Source organism: Lonchura striata, chromosome 1 (genome assembly GCF_050655825.1).
Source record: "Lonchura striata isolate lonStrDom1 chromosome 1, ASM5065582v1, whole genome shotgun sequence".
NCBI lineage: Eukaryota > Metazoa > Chordata > Aves > Passeriformes > Estrildidae > Lonchura > Lonchura striata.
Window position 1 is genome coordinate 61,738,517 of NC_140703.1, and position 15,532 is coordinate 61,754,048.

Sequence of the window (15,532 nt, forward strand, 5' to 3'; positions counted from 1 at the left end):
GTCATTTTGCACACTTTTTTTTAGGGAATTGCAGCAAACCAATGGCTGGCTGAATGAAAGCATCATTTGCTCACCAGCTCTGCTGAAGTCAATGAGGAGGCAGTACTTCAGGTTTACTTGAGATTGAAGATTTGTGAAAACCCTTTGAAATGGTCTTTAGCACAAATATCACTCTGCAATCTCCTCTAGAATGATGCAATTTCAAAAGAAAAGTTAAAAAGAGAGAAAGAAAAAAATGGCAGTTTGTTTCCCTTCTGAGACTTGTAGAAGTTTTGAAACTGACTTTGTTGAAATAAAAACAAGTAATAGGCAGAGAAAACCAACCTTAAATGTTTTATGAGAGTGACTGGTTTTCTTCATGGTTTTGTGCTTAAAAGATATTAATTTTAGGAATCTCCACATCTGAATATACAGAAAAGTACTTAGACACTTTGGAGTTCTTATTCCTTTGGTGTGGATCTTGATCAGGATGACAAACTCTTTCTGAGGTTCCTTAGAATGACTTGAGAATACTGTTTGATGAGAAGCTCAATATGACCCAGCAATGGGAGCTTGCAGGCCAGAAAACCAATTGTATCCTGGGCTGCATCAAAAGAAGAGTGTCCAGCAGGGCGAGGGAGGGGATTCTGCCCCTCGGCTCTGCTCTGGTGAGACTCCACCTGCACTGCTGCATCCAGCTCTGGGTCTCCTAACATAGGAAGGATACAGACCTGGTAGGGCCAGTACCAGGGGGTGAGGAGTGGCCATGCTTCTTTCTACTCCCCACCTTTTCCATTCCAGACATTTATTGTAGCCCTTCCATCACTCATTTCTTTTCATTTCCTTCAATTTAAGGCACATGGAGCATGACAGATTCAAGCAGCTCTGACCATTCACAGCTCAGCAGCTTTCCTACTTACTGCGACAGGCATGAGGAATGACCACCTCCTGAATTCAACAGCATGACTCCTGAAAAGTAGCAGGAGTTTAACAGGCTGTTTAGGATGTTATCAAAGAGCCCACTCATCCTTCAGGAGTTCTTTTACACTGGTAGATCAAATCTTCCTGATTTCCTCCCTTTGCCACCCCAGCCCTGGTTTGCCATTTCAGAAGTCAGCAAGAGTTTCATTAGCATGGTACAGATGTCTCTGCTGGCTAAATCAGAGTCTCTGAGATTCCAGCCATGATTAAACCCTACAGGGAGCAAACAGGGAGCAGACCAAGGTATATTCTGACACAGAATGTTCTGCCTGAAGTGGATCTGGGCTGTAGCAATAACCCCTTTGTTAGTGTGCACCAAGAAATCACACCACTTCTCTTGTCCCTAATTAAGAGTGTCAGAGTGACTTGGCTTTTGATTGCAGTGAATTTTGATCATCTGAGGGAGGAGAAAGAGAACTCTGAGACACAATGATAAAACCCATTTTGCCACCCACTCAGCAAATCACAAAAGTTTTTTTTTACTTTAAATTTCATATGAGCTCCACAGGGAAACAGATCTTCAGTGCCCAGAGCTACCTGACATTTTAATATCTGATCATTATGTGGAGCCTTTCATCCCCAAGCATTTTCCCCAAGTATTTATACTGCACACGTATACAGGAGTCATCCTGTCATTTCTAGTGAGGAGTAACATTCAGCCTTATACATATGCAGCTGTGGGCTTAACCCACACAGTGTGCAAGGCAGACTGGCTTGTCAGAGCACTCAGGCTCCCCCGCAACCACCTGAAGGATGATGGGCCACCTCTGTTTCAGCCACAAACCTGCTACTGCAGTCCTGGGGGTTGTACACCACACTCATGTGCCTTCCAACCAGCTTTCAAGGAATAGATGGGAAAAAAGTGACAGAAGTGAGAAAGGAACTTCAACATCCCCAAGAGCCACTCTTCATTGAATGGTTTTCATTTGAAAGGGCTTTAAGGATCATCAAGTTCCAATCCCCTTCCATGGGCAGAGACAGCTTTCACTGGACTATATTGCTCAAAGCCCTATCCAATGTGGCCTGGAATACTTCCAGAAATGAGGCATCCACAACTTGTCTGTGCAACCTGTGCCAATGTCTCACCACCCTCACAGTAAAGAATTTCTACTTTGAATCTGATCTAAACCTGCCCTGTCAGTGTAAAACATTTTCTACTCATCGTGTTCCAACATGGCCTTGTAAAAAGTCCCTCTCCAGCTCTCTTGCAGCCCCCCCTAGTTATGTGAATTTACTCTAAGTTCTCTCCTTAGAACCTTTTTTTTCTCCAGGCTAAACAACCCCAACTGCCCTGTTGTCACAGGAGAGTTGCTCCAGCCCTTTTATCATCTTCATAGCCCTCCTCTGACATTGCTCCAACAGACAGAGCTGCTTGAATCTGTCATGCTCCATGTGCCTTAAATTGAAGGAAATGAGAAAAAATGAGTGATGGAAGGGCTACAAATAAATGGCTGGAATGGAAAAGGTGGGAGGTAGAAACAGGCACGGCCACTCCTCATCCCCTGGTACTGGCCCCACCAGGACAGAAGAACCTGAATACAGACAGTAAATGTGTCTCTCTAAAGCTCCAATCCTATCAGGGTAAGGGTCCTTGCATCTTCTCCTAATGATACAACACACCCATGACGAGAAACCAAACCCCACTCCTCTCTTCTCAAGGAGCTGTCCTCATCCCTGCACTCTCCATTATTCCTGCCTGCTCACTTTCTACACTTGCAGAAGGGAGAAATTACAACAAAAGGGGCTGGAGGGTGTCCATAGCTTGTGCTCATTTCTTCTCAGGTGTGGCACAGAGACAAACCCCAACTTCTGGCATTCTCTGCAGGGAATGTCAGCCTTGATCTCATGGGTGTGGGAGGCCACCAGGACCCTTTCCTTATCCTCTGAAGCACCCAGATGTCATCACTTCAGTTTCTGCAGCGCCCAATCACACCCATGTGCTCCAGCAATGCCTGCTGCAAGGTCAGAGGACCTCACTGAGAGGGCCCTCAGTGACTCACATCAGTTTGCTGAGGCAAAGGTTCACAGCTTACAAACCTGGGAAGCTCAGACAGGAGAGAAACAATTCCTGACATATGCAAGGCCTGCACTGGGGTTTTCTGGCCTGTAATTTTAGACTCAAATTGCTCTTATATAAGCCATATTGAGTACATTTTTTATTGCAAGCCTGTGCTGTTCTGGGAAGAGCAAGCCTTTTGAAGAGTGGGATAACCAGGAAATGACTGTTGCACGCACAAGGAAGTGAAGCAGAAGAATCAGCAATCACTTGGGATCTTCATCACTAAAGATGACCAACTTCTATCCCACACTCCCAAACAACTGCAATGATTTTGCACTGTTCTAGCTCCTACTTCTTTCCCTGTGTTCAGGGCATTTTCTATCTCACCTGGCTCAATGTGATGCTGCCACACTAAGTGAAGCTGACACATCAAGTGGCATGTGGGACTAATATAAGGCATGTGAATGTCTTATATTAGTGAAAGCAGGCACCTTTGGATACCTAAATTAAAACTTTGCATAGGGAAGTACAAGAAGTGAACACTGATGAGTTTGATGGAATTACAGACTTTTCCAAAAGTTGAACAAGGTTAGCTTTTTAAATCTTTGCCTGATTTGTGGCAAAAGTAAGCCTTACTTAAAAACCATCTTTTCTTTATGAAGATCACCAGTGATTAACCTACTCTATTAAAAGAGAAATCTAAGGTGTAGTTATGGATGTGATCATTGTCAGTATAATATAAAGTGAGCAATGCAGCAATATATCCCCCCTCCTCAGGGGTCATCTGGAAACTGCTTCAAAAGCAAATACAAAGGACAAAATTAAAGGAAGAATCAACATTAAATGTAAGACACTTGGTTCAACTCAAGAAATGCTCTTGAGTTCAAGCATTCAAATGGAAAAATGCATCCCTACTTAATATTATTGATTTTGGTCTGGAGAAAAACCCACAGAACATTGTGTCCAAGCTGTGGGAGACACTAACCGAAAGCAGACAGGTGAATACGGTTAATGCCAGTACTTTGTTCAAACAACAAGGCTCAAACAGAACAAAAAGCTGGTCAAAAAAACCCCTGGTGAAATCTGTTTCACTCTCTGAAATATATTCATTTTATTACATCTTTGCGATAATCAGGCAACCTTTAATGTCTTTGGCAAAATTCTGACTTTTTAACCTGATGGGAAATTCTTTAGTGACTTCAACAATGTCAGGACTTTGCCATGAAATTGCAATCTGCATTCAAAATGTTTCTGTGACCATTAACCATATCTTGCTTTGGTTTGAATGTGGCAAACTGATACTCTTGATTACAATTTTACAGCACAAAGGGTAGAGTTATTCACAACAGCCATCTAAGGAAGGCAGATAGCTGACAAGGGAGAGCAACAAACTCCTGGAAGATCACCAAGTAATTCTAAAATGTGACTTGTATAAAAAAAAAAAATCTTCTTTTCTCCATTTATAGTAGAAGGATATCATGGAAATTAATCTTCTGACCCCCAAACCAAGGATGTATTCACTGTATTTGCATGCAGTGCCATATCTTTATTGAATACAGCAGTGAGCAAAAGAGGATCTTTGATCAAAAGACAACATTAATTTATGTTCTAGAGGCTTCACAGAAAGCCACTGAACTTATAGGAAGAATAGAAGAATAAATTGTCTTTGTAGAGTTAGTCACAAAACATGTGATTAGCATTTTCAGTTTGCAAAATGGTCTCTACTTGAGCACAGCTCCCAAGCAAGATTATTTTTTCATGCTGCGAGTACTCAGGTCCCAAGAGTCTGGGAACATCCTTGAAGAGGATTATATCTGAAATTATGATTGTCCATTGGTCATTATTTTCACTTCAATTAAAACAGAGATGTGAATGAAATACCATTATATGCAGCAATGAAAAGGAAGTGAAAAGGGTCAGAGTAGAAGCAAGGACTGATCTCTTCCAAAGCACAGGACTGATGGAACTGAGCACTCAGCACACCACCTCTGGCAGGGCTGGTGTTGAAGTCTCTGTTAACACCAGGCCAGAATCTCAGGCTTTGTGTACTGCCTAAGCCCGACATCTGGCCTTTCCTGACACAGAGCACAGCTGGGAAATGTCAACAGCCATAACAAATATTACTGCATGTACCTGGCAAATCACTCATGAAACACTCTTATGACTCTCTACAGAACCTTGTAACATGGTTTTGCTTTGTGGAAATAACAGATGTACTGGCAATACACTAAAATTTTGGTCTACCCCACCCCCCGCAGATTTGTGTGTGAATGGACAAGCAGGGAATGTGACATTACAATTTTTCCAGCCTCTTAGTCAATTTAGTTAATTTTCCTGTTAAAACAAGAGAAAAAAAATGAAGGTCAATTTGTAGGTTGGGCACCTATAAATTACTTCAGGAGGGAAGTTTTTCTTTTTCCAAAGATGTCCAGATCCTTATCTCCTGAAAGGAATGGTCTCACATAATAAGTATGTAGAAGACCAGGACAGGTCTAAGTATATACATTTTCATCTGTATCTGCTTTTTCCATGTTTTATTTTAAATAACATCATTTTCTAATGTAAAAGATGATGCAGACTAGTGCAATCAGGAGAAATCCTGAGTGAAGAAAGTAATTGTTAAAGTTATAATATGGGCTTTCTTGATGTTTATGCTCTGTGCCTGAAGTTTCTTCTGTCCTTTCTGGAAGCCTGATTTTCTGCAGAGTAAGTAATCTAAATATGCCACAGTGTGAAGAAAAGATTGTGTATTCAGTGTACAGGCATACATTGCCATTTTTACTTACAAATACCTGCCACTATTGCTCAGCATGTAGAGGTATTTAATTTGCTCAATTCAACTTGTCATGTGTAACAAATATGTCCTAATCCAATTATATGCATCAGAGTTCACTAAGAACCACGTAGGAGCCACCAAGCCTTCTTCTTTTTGATCATTCCTGATTTTCACAGTGGCCAAGGGCAAAACCCATGGAGTCTGCTGAGAATATATGTGGAGACAACCTGCAGGGCACAACACCTGAGTGCTACATATTTGATACAAATGACAATTGTTTAAAAGGCACTTCAGCTTCCATTTTACGAAGTTCATTATCGTAGCAAATGTTTTAACATCAGTTCGTTCCCTCTGTTTCTCTATTTCCATTTGTACTGCTGCGCTTTTTCTGATTTCATGGTGGTATTATTGTTGAATACATGGCTGCGACTGTGACTCAATAATTGTAACTATCTGGTTTCCCTCTTTGCTATTAATCTAGGTATTGACTTCTTTTCTTAAGAGTCATATATTGTTATGAGATCAGCAGGGAAAAAGACTCATGCAAAAGAGGGGCAGAAAATAGAGTTTCTGTCCTATGGAAAATTCAGGCATCTGAGAACTTGAAAAATTACAAACTGGATCAAAATATCACATTTTGAAAAATGTATTATTAACTAAAAATTTTAAAATATTTTGGTTAAGACATCTGGGAATGGTGCACCGAAACACTCTCTTTACACAACTGAAATGTTTCCTTTTAATGCTATTTCAACCTCCATATTATATAATTATAAAACTCTCAAGCACTTCTGTTTATCCAGTTACATATGAGCCAAAATGGTACAGCTTGAAGCTTTCAGGTCATTTCTCTTTAAAACGTTTCAATACCACAAAACATTATTTCATTCACATTTTGATGAGGAAGCAAGTTATTTTAGAGAGTTTATAAGACTTGCATGTAGATATTCCTTTAGGATTTCCTTTGGGAAACCTGCAATCAGCTATTGTACAATGTCCATTTTTCACCTAGCATATGTGAGTATTTCAAGATCATAATTGGTATGTATTTTTTGTTTGCAAACAAAATTTTTCAAAGGGGCAATGGGATGCTGTGCAGACAGACTGCAGCTGCAGATTTGTTGGAGCTATCAGAGAATATTGAATGTTTCCTGTCCAAATGCTGAGAGCTACGAGGCTCTATCAACTTCACTGCGGAAACAGATCACAATGAATAAGATTTAGGAAAGGATTAAAGAAACGAGGACAACATTTCCTTATAAAAAAAGCAGTTCACAAAACTTGAGCCATCCATTCAGGTTTAAAATAAACCTGTTTTCCTGACTGAGCCATTAGACAACACGTGGACTAAAATAGATGTTAAAATATATTAGTGTTTAAACTGTTGCTAGTTTACTTGGCCACGAGGAAGATAGAGTATATAATTAGTTTTAATATTCATATGTTTATGACAAAGACTGCACAGTTTGGATGACAAATATAGCATGAAACTTTCCTTTTTTTTTTCCTCTTTTCCCCTTATAGAAATTGCTGTTTTGATGGCAATCATTAAGAAAATAGTAGTAGCAAATTTTTTTTTTTTTTTGGCAGCAGGTTTTAAAAAACACAATCTTAAGAGTCCTTTAATGTTTTGGAAAAAATAATGATTAAATGAATTAATTTAGTCTTCTGCTTCAAAATTATACACATATACAAACCACTTCACTCAGAACTGAAATACAGCCAGGCTGCAAGGTGGCAGCCACAGAGACAAATTGTGTAACTTTGTAGCTTGACTAATCCTGGACAGGACACTAAAGAAAAGCATTTCTTTTGCAGTTGTTTCCATGGCATCTTTAACACCCACATAGAGCAAGTAGGACACTGGTTGTTAAAGTCTCATCCAAATAAATCCTACAAAGTAAATTGCATGGAACCCAATTTATCTACTTTGAATGAAGTTTGCTGGGATTTGAACCTGTGGCTTCAAGGAAAAAAACTCAGTCACTTCAAACCTTATGTGCAAATCATTCAGCCATTCTATCAGCCTTAAGACATACACAGTAAATGTGAGACCATACACATACATGTACTAAATCTACACATAGACAGATGTACCTACATTTGCTTGAGATTCATCATGCCCATTGATTTCTGCTAATTCCTTGGCGCTTTTTAACTGCAAAGAGTGAAAAAAAAAACAAAACAGAACAAAACAAGCACATTACTTGAGTATTTCACACAGTTATCTTTGATTTATTTGAAGGAGTGTTTTATAAAGCTTCCAATGAGAAAAACAGATGGAGCATATAATTCTAATGAGTTTTTGCTCAAACCATTTTGAAACTAACATACTTAAGGCTTGATAGGTTGGCATAAAGAAAAATAATAGGACTGGGTCATTATTTTTTAAATAATAAGATTAGAAAGTAGTTTCAAGGCATAAAAGGTACACAGATTTCTCTCTCAAGAATAATAAACAATTTAATTTCCCATTGTCGTTGCTATTAATTTAAACTTTACAATATTTGCAAGTTGCCTCTAGCTAAATAGTGTTTTGCCAGTGATTACTTTTGAATGATATATTTTGAGGTAAGATACAGAAGTACTACTATACATTGTCTTCCTGACCATGTACCTAAATAACTGACATGGCTCCTGGGTATGATGGAAAAGGAGGGGAAGTGAAGAACAGCTCTTCTATTTAACCAGTGTCAGGAAGAATTGAGGGGACACTGCAAATATATGACCTGAACAAAAACTTTTTTCTCCCTCTTGAATTAGCTTTTAGGGGAAAATTCAGGATTACATTGGGAATTGTAAAGATCACTCTCAGGAGATATAAGGAAAGTCCTAGCTCACATCTTGAGCCACAGTGAAATATGCTGTCACTCAGCCTGTGATTGAGCAAACAGAGCAAAGGGGAGACACTGCAGCTCTCCTGAGCCTATAAGCCGGGAGGTTTGTACATTTAAATGAAACTCATAGAATCATTTGCTCTTTATGTTAAGTTCTGAAAAGATATGCTTTTATTGTAATTTAATTCATAATAGATATCATGTGGAGGAGGGGGATGGAGGGAGAGAGAGGGATGTGGAACAATAAGCACAACTTTCCTCTGAATTCCTTCTTTTTTGCCAAAGAAAGTGGGTTTGATGTAACTGTTAATTCTACAGCTCTGGCTCTGATTGGCAACAGTTCTAAAATCCTGATGAAATGGAACACTAATATGTATTGATTAGTGTCTGACTCAGAAGTGTGGGTGGACTACAATCCTAGGGGTTTGGTTACCTCCATCATATTTTTGCTATGTGCAACAACAGCTGAACTGAGTGTGATTCAGCTCCCAGCTGTTCAGTTTCCAATCTGACACTTAAGGTAAGCAGGCTATGGTCTGTTTGTACCTTATTATTCAGGTCTGCCTGAACTGCACCAGCTCAGGAACTGCTGCTCAAGCCACTGCACCAGTCTTATGGAGAGGGAAGAGGGCCTGATAAAGTAGTACAAAGGATATCTGGGGACAGCGAAATCATCAGGTCTCCTGGTTTAATTCACTGAAGCTCATCTTTCAAAAGCCTCAAGAAGTCTGCAATTTATACTGACAGCAGGGTGGTGCATTTCCAATGAATGCAACGTATTTTCCCTACTCTGAAAAAATAACCATCCTGTGAAACACTTCACTGTGAGGATAGCTGGTAGGAATGAGCTGAGATGGCCACTGCTAGACAAGCACCAGAATTAAGTATTTATGCATCGCAGTGTGACCAGAAGAGCTGCTTCCTGATTCTGCCAATTCTTCCTTATAGAAATTCACCCATCATGAGCAGTCCTGTTGGGTTCAGCTGAGTTACTCATCTGAATGGTCAGAAGAACATGCTTCGTTTTGTAAAACTGTTCTGTGTGCTGATGCAAGCGCCCTGAGTGCTCAAATAATGCAGTTCAGTGCTTACGCTTTGCCTTTCCTTTTCTAGGTTGATAAAGTGCTCTCACCCCTAGGTGACTGTGGTTCACTGGCAAAGTGCTCTTCTGTGACATGCCACATCCCCATCAGCCACACCTGGGTTTGATGGGAGACCGGGCTCAGCCTACAGCCCATTCTTGCAGGCTTTCGCCCTGCCCTGGCTTTACTTCAGCAGTTGATATAACACAGAGAGGATGCTTGAGCCTCTCCATCTCTTTTATTGCACACCTTGCTCTGAAAAGCATGCCAGAGTTTAGGCAAGAAGAAGGTGCTTACATTCATGCCAAGACTAGGACCTCTGCAGTGGAGATAATGGTGGAAAACTTAAGTGTAGAAACTGTACAGCTGCATTCCCACAAGTTGAAGGAGTGAAGTCCCTTTTTGTACAATATTCTTTTTTTCTGAGTTATTATTTAAATTATATTCTTCTCTCACATGTTAAATAGAGAAATGCTGGAGTAGGAAGCTCAGAAAAATGTACCATATTGGAAAAACAGGACTTGCCTTGCCCCCTACTCTGACTCCAGGGTAAGTCAGGGGCAAGTGCAGAGCGTGCTGAGGCAACACACATAGCTAGTGCCAGCAACAACCAGGGGCCTGCCTGGAAGGAGAAGGGATGAGGAATCATAAGTATCTGATAAATCCAATGCTGTGCTGATTCAAACCAATGGACATGAATGTCTCAGACAACCAGAGCCGACAGCCATGTGCCAGATGTGATTCAGAAGCATTTTGGCTACAGCAATGCAATACGGTGCATCAGCAAGTGGGACTTCTCCCAGCAGGACGTCCCAGCCTGGATGTGGCTGGGAGCATGGAGCAGCCATGCCCGGATGGAGCTGCACCTCCCCATGCAAACATGCCCTGAGTGAGACAGGGCAGGATCCCTGTGCCAACTTGGGTTGAAAAGGCAGCTTTTAGCAAACTTATCACAAAACCAAACCATAAAGTCAAGGCAGGAGTCCTGTGCTATTTATTTTTGAAAGAAATGCTCTATTTACTTGGCTTGGCTGGATGATTTTGAATACCCATTGTGGATAAAACACACAGATAAGCTTGGTGCTTGTAAAGGAAAGCTGTGAGTCTTGGCAAGTGGAGGTCATTACTGCTAGGGCTGCTGCTGTTCTGGAAACTTTTGGAACTCATTCAGGGTTCTTGGAGGAGCATACTGGCTGCCTAGCACTCTTCAGGAATTCTGGCTACTTACAGTCTTGGCCTCAGGCATGTTTCAGAGCTAATTCTCAAGAGAAATGCAGATCTAGCCTGCCTTTCTTCCAGCTACTGTTTTGCCTGTCTGCCTAGCATGAGTGCACATTTGATTCGCAATTAGCAACAGTCTGCAGAGATTCAGAAGTCTGCCCTGGTGGTCCCTACTGGGCCTCATATTGCAAGATCTTCCTACATGCTTCTGCAGCATATAATTGCTACAAAGATATAAAATAACTTTGTGCAATTTCTGCTTTTCTTCTTTTTTTTTCTAAAGCACCTTATAATGCTATACCTTAAAGGTCATGTGAAAACGGAAATGAGATGCAATTAACTCAAGAGACCTGGTGGAATCTGTGTTTATAAAGATTCTGTCCTTACCAAATCCATCCTTCCTCATGGCATTTTCTGTATTACAGTCTTGCCTCAGCTTTCATTTAGGTGTGACCCTAAGTGCTAAGAGCATAAAAGCTTCGAGAATATACATCACTAGTTTGTAGAATGTATTTGTCATCAGATATATGTTAAATGTTCAACAGTGTCCCAGCTTTCATAATGAACACAAAAGAAATCAGAAATAAACACAATTTACTTTTCCTAATGTGTACATGAAATGTATACATCTGTCTGCAGACATATTCAGACATACATGATGAAAAATCTTGAACATTAGAATCATCATTTTGAATCTGTCACCTAAGCAATTCAGATGCCCCAGACCATAAACTGCTAATACTTAATCAAGCTATCAATTATTTTAGCTAAAAGTTTAAATAGAAAGGGTTGAATTAAGGTCTCAAAGCAGAGACTGTGCTTGTGCAGCACAGGTGAAGATTTTCAATTTCAGTGTGTCTAAGCCACATGGTCTATACAGAAAACACATATTTGTGCACACTATACTTGCACACAATGCACTGTTTCTTCTCTAGATTCACAGATTTAGGGCCACACTTGCTTTTTGCTGTGTAGCTATCCATCTTACCATCCTTTATAAAACAATACTGTCAAATATACTTCTCTTTATCATAGTACACCTTAGTATCAATGAAGGTGGGATAATTAGATTTACAGAGATTTGATTTTCACTGCTTAAATAAGTGCATTGAAAATTACTTTTTTAATGCCATTGTGAAAGTTTTTTATGTACTCATACTTGTGTGAATTACATAGGAGATGCCAAAATGGTTTTTTTTTCAATACTATTCTTAAAAGAAAGAGCTGTTTTGGCTCAGCTATACTTAACTCCACCAATATTTTTTTAAATTCAGAGCAAAACCACTTATCACTGATATCTATGTAGAATACATAAGAGGAAATACTACTCAAAACATAAAATCCAATATTGGATAGTATAAAGTAAGGGCCCCTTTTCACTTTGTTTTCTCAAACTCTGTTAGCCTAATCAGAGCAGACAGATGGGACACATAAGGTTAGGTCTTGCTCACAACATATTCTGTGGTCAGACTCCTAGAGATTTTGGAGATGAAGCCATGAGACTTTCAGAGCTAATGGTTTCGCCTTTCTTCCCCTTAGTGTGCCTAAGCCGGCAGTTTTCTCCTGCCAGAATCACTCACCTGTTCCTGCAGGACTTTAAGCATTGCTTGTGTATGAGTTTGCTCTTCCTTTGCTTGCTCCAGTTCAGATTTTTTGTTATTTAATTCTTCCTGTATGCTCAGCAATTGCTGCACAAACAAAAGAAGTTTCTGGTTAGCCTCTTCTGGATTCAAAGCAGTTTAAAATCCCCAGTTTGACAAATCCTCATTTCAAACAATGTTTTGCAGTCTGCTCCTACATTTATTATTGTTGCATAATCTCCTATGTCTAAATGGACCAGAGGTAAATTGTTTTCATCTGCATCTCCTTTTGCGGCAGTGCACCACAAGTAATGCATCTGTTAATGTGCATTAAGCGATTTGTTACATTAAAGCAGAAACTCCTGGTACAGTATGTCACCCACAGAGTGACTGTCACATTCATCTGAACCAAAATCTTATTGGTAGAAGTATACGTGGTGGTTTTAATAAGACTGGGGTAAACACTATGGTACATAAATAATTTAAAAGCACAGCCCTTTAATATAATTAGTCATTGGCCCACAGCCATTTTCATTCTATGCAAAGCAATATTCTGGAAAGCTTTCAGACTGACTTGCCAAGAAGACAAAAGCTTTCCTTTTTTTAAAATATTTTTTGTCTTGTGCTATTTTATTAGATCAGCAAGACTGATGCCCTACAATCAATATATCAGCCAGGAAGACTGCTGATCTACTGTCAAAACAAAAAGCTATGACCAAAATCTATTTTTATGAAGAGAATTCTGGGATGAAGGAGCATATTTGAAAGCCCACGTCCCCTGGTCTTGGCTAGCTTTAGATTCTCCATAGATTTATTGTGACTGTCAAGAGCAGGTCAGTACATTTAATTAATTCTGAAATACTTATATGTTTTTGCATTGATTTGAAGAATGTTAGACAGTGATGAAGAGCAAGAGCAAACAGGTCAAGAAAAGAGTTCTTGCATTTTCTCTTAGTGAATAGGAAAGCAAACTATGATTTTCTGGGGCAACATATTGCTTGTTAGCACACTCCATTTAAAGGACTAATTGAACTACTAATTGCTTTACTAACACGCGTTTCTGATTTAACCATGTACCTACATCTAAAGCTTAGTTTATGGCTGTGCTTAGGGCTGGTGGCTGACTCAAACTGATGATGCAGGTGTTCAGCCCCTTGGTAAGTTACAGACAGCAAACCTAGAAAAAGTCTTGGCCTTGTTCCACTGCACTGGAAGTCCCAGGCATCAAAGGACATGGTGTCAGCATTGTTTTCAGAGTGACTTGGAAACAGATGACATTTCAGGGACTGGTGGAGTTATTGGTAGTGTGTTTCTGTTGTAAGTGAACATCAGTATGATGGATTAATTCAGCCACTGAAGTAAAAATACACATGGGTATATGTCTGATTATATCTTACACACTCTACAGTCCAGTGGAGTTGGTTAGCTTTTTGATGGATCATGCTGCCTGGACTGTTCCCTGGGAGCCTTCAAGAGACATTCTGGTATGTTTTCACTCTACCACAGCACAAGATCATTTTGAATCTCTAGATTTTTCTATGAAATAAATATGTGTCTTCCACTGAGGCTCATACTCAACCAACTTTTGTGTGGGGAACTCTGCTTTGGCATTTCTCAAACAGGGATGTGTTCACCCTGCCTGTTGGATACTACTTCCCACATTTTTAGAAGATGTGCTGGATTTGTGTACATTGCCATAGGTCACACACTGATATCTATGCAGGTTCCCATGCAGAAGGGTCCATCTAGTCACTTCATGTAAACTGAAGCTATAACATACCTTTAAGGTTCACCTTTGCAGCTGCAACCTGTTTGACCTCACACACCTGAACATATAATGAGAAAGGAGTCTTTGCCCCCATTTCAGAGTCTTCTCTGAGCAGTGATGTCTCACCAGTGTGGCCAGACTCCACCTTCATCCTGGTTGCGAGAATTTTACTCCAGCTCTGGGAAAAACCCTACAGGCCATCCTTTTGAACAACATAAAATCACATCTGGAAGATCCCAAATGAGTTTTCATTTCATCTTGCCCCTGAATAATCTTTCACTAGTGAATAACTGAACTTAAACCTCCTCTATCACACCCACCCCCTCCCCATGGTTCTTCCATGGCCACATTTCACTTATTGCAATCAGCTCACAAACTTCCACTGTTTTGTTTTCACATCTCCAACTGTGATCTCCCACTGTGATTTAGTCTAATTATATATCTCTTCTTTTGACCCTGACTTTTCTTGTTTTGTGTTTAAGGCAATTTTTCCAAAACTGTCTGAGCATGGGAGGAATTGGTGTGGAAGACACTGAGAGCACGCGAGAGAGGGAGATGTGATGCTCTGCATCTTTGTACTTGGCTCTGGACCAACAAGGAACAGGGTTCCCAGGAAAATATCCAACATTCTCAGTTTCCCTGGGGTAATAGAGTGTGCATTCTTATTGGAGTATGAGCTACAAAATGCTTGATATGAGATAAAACCTTCTAGCAGTCTTAGTGGTTTAACTGTCAACTATTGAAGGTTTACTGCGTGTGCATAGGCTCCAAAGACAGTAAATGTGTCCTATTTTCACAGGGATGGAAAGCAGAGAAACTGTAACTAAGATATCCTATTCCCAGTCATACATAGGGTTTTTCATTCACAGGACTGGGACCTTCCCATTCAACCTCCAGAGATGTCAAAATTATTTAAAATGTTGAGTCATCCCTTGGGGGTTTAACTTTCTTTTTCTCTCCCTCATATTTATCTCTAAAAGCTGCAGAACCTGCTAATTTTGCATAGGTCAGGTTTGCATATTTCTTTTTCCTGAGTGGTTGATGCTGAAACCAACAAGTTGTAACAAGGAGTTATACCTGCCAAACAGCGTATTTTTCTCCTTTACTCTTATTTTGGAAAATAAATAAATAAATGTGACTGAAAAAATATCAGCCTAAGACAGATGAACAGCCTGAAAATTTTCAGCACAAACACGTGATGTTTGGCAAAGTTAGAAGCAAATGGGAAAAGGATCTTACATTGGCAGAAATGAGACAAGTTTCATAACAGGGACTGCTGTCACACCTGCTTATAAACAGACAGGTTTTC

The 15,532-nt window shown here is 39.9% G+C and overlaps 1 protein-coding gene across 18 annotated transcripts in view; it reads right to left on the minus strand.

The window, feature by feature from the left end:
- ENOX1 (ecto-NOX disulfide-thiol exchanger 1) overlaps positions 1 to 15,532 on the minus strand; it is a 355,527-nt gene that overhangs the window by 15,509 nt on the left and 324,486 nt on the right. For all 18 annotated transcript variants that reach the window (XM_085577203.1, XM_077781387.2, XM_085577161.1 and 15 more), the window contains 2 exons: positions 12,456 to 12,563; positions 7,837 to 7,893 (listed from right to left, as the gene is read on the minus strand). In XM_085577203.1, coding sequence (XP_085433329.1) covers positions 7,837 to 7,893; positions 12,456 to 12,563 — 165 coding nt within the window. The remainder of the gene's footprint in view (positions 1 to 7,836; positions 7,894 to 12,455; positions 12,564 to 15,532) is intronic.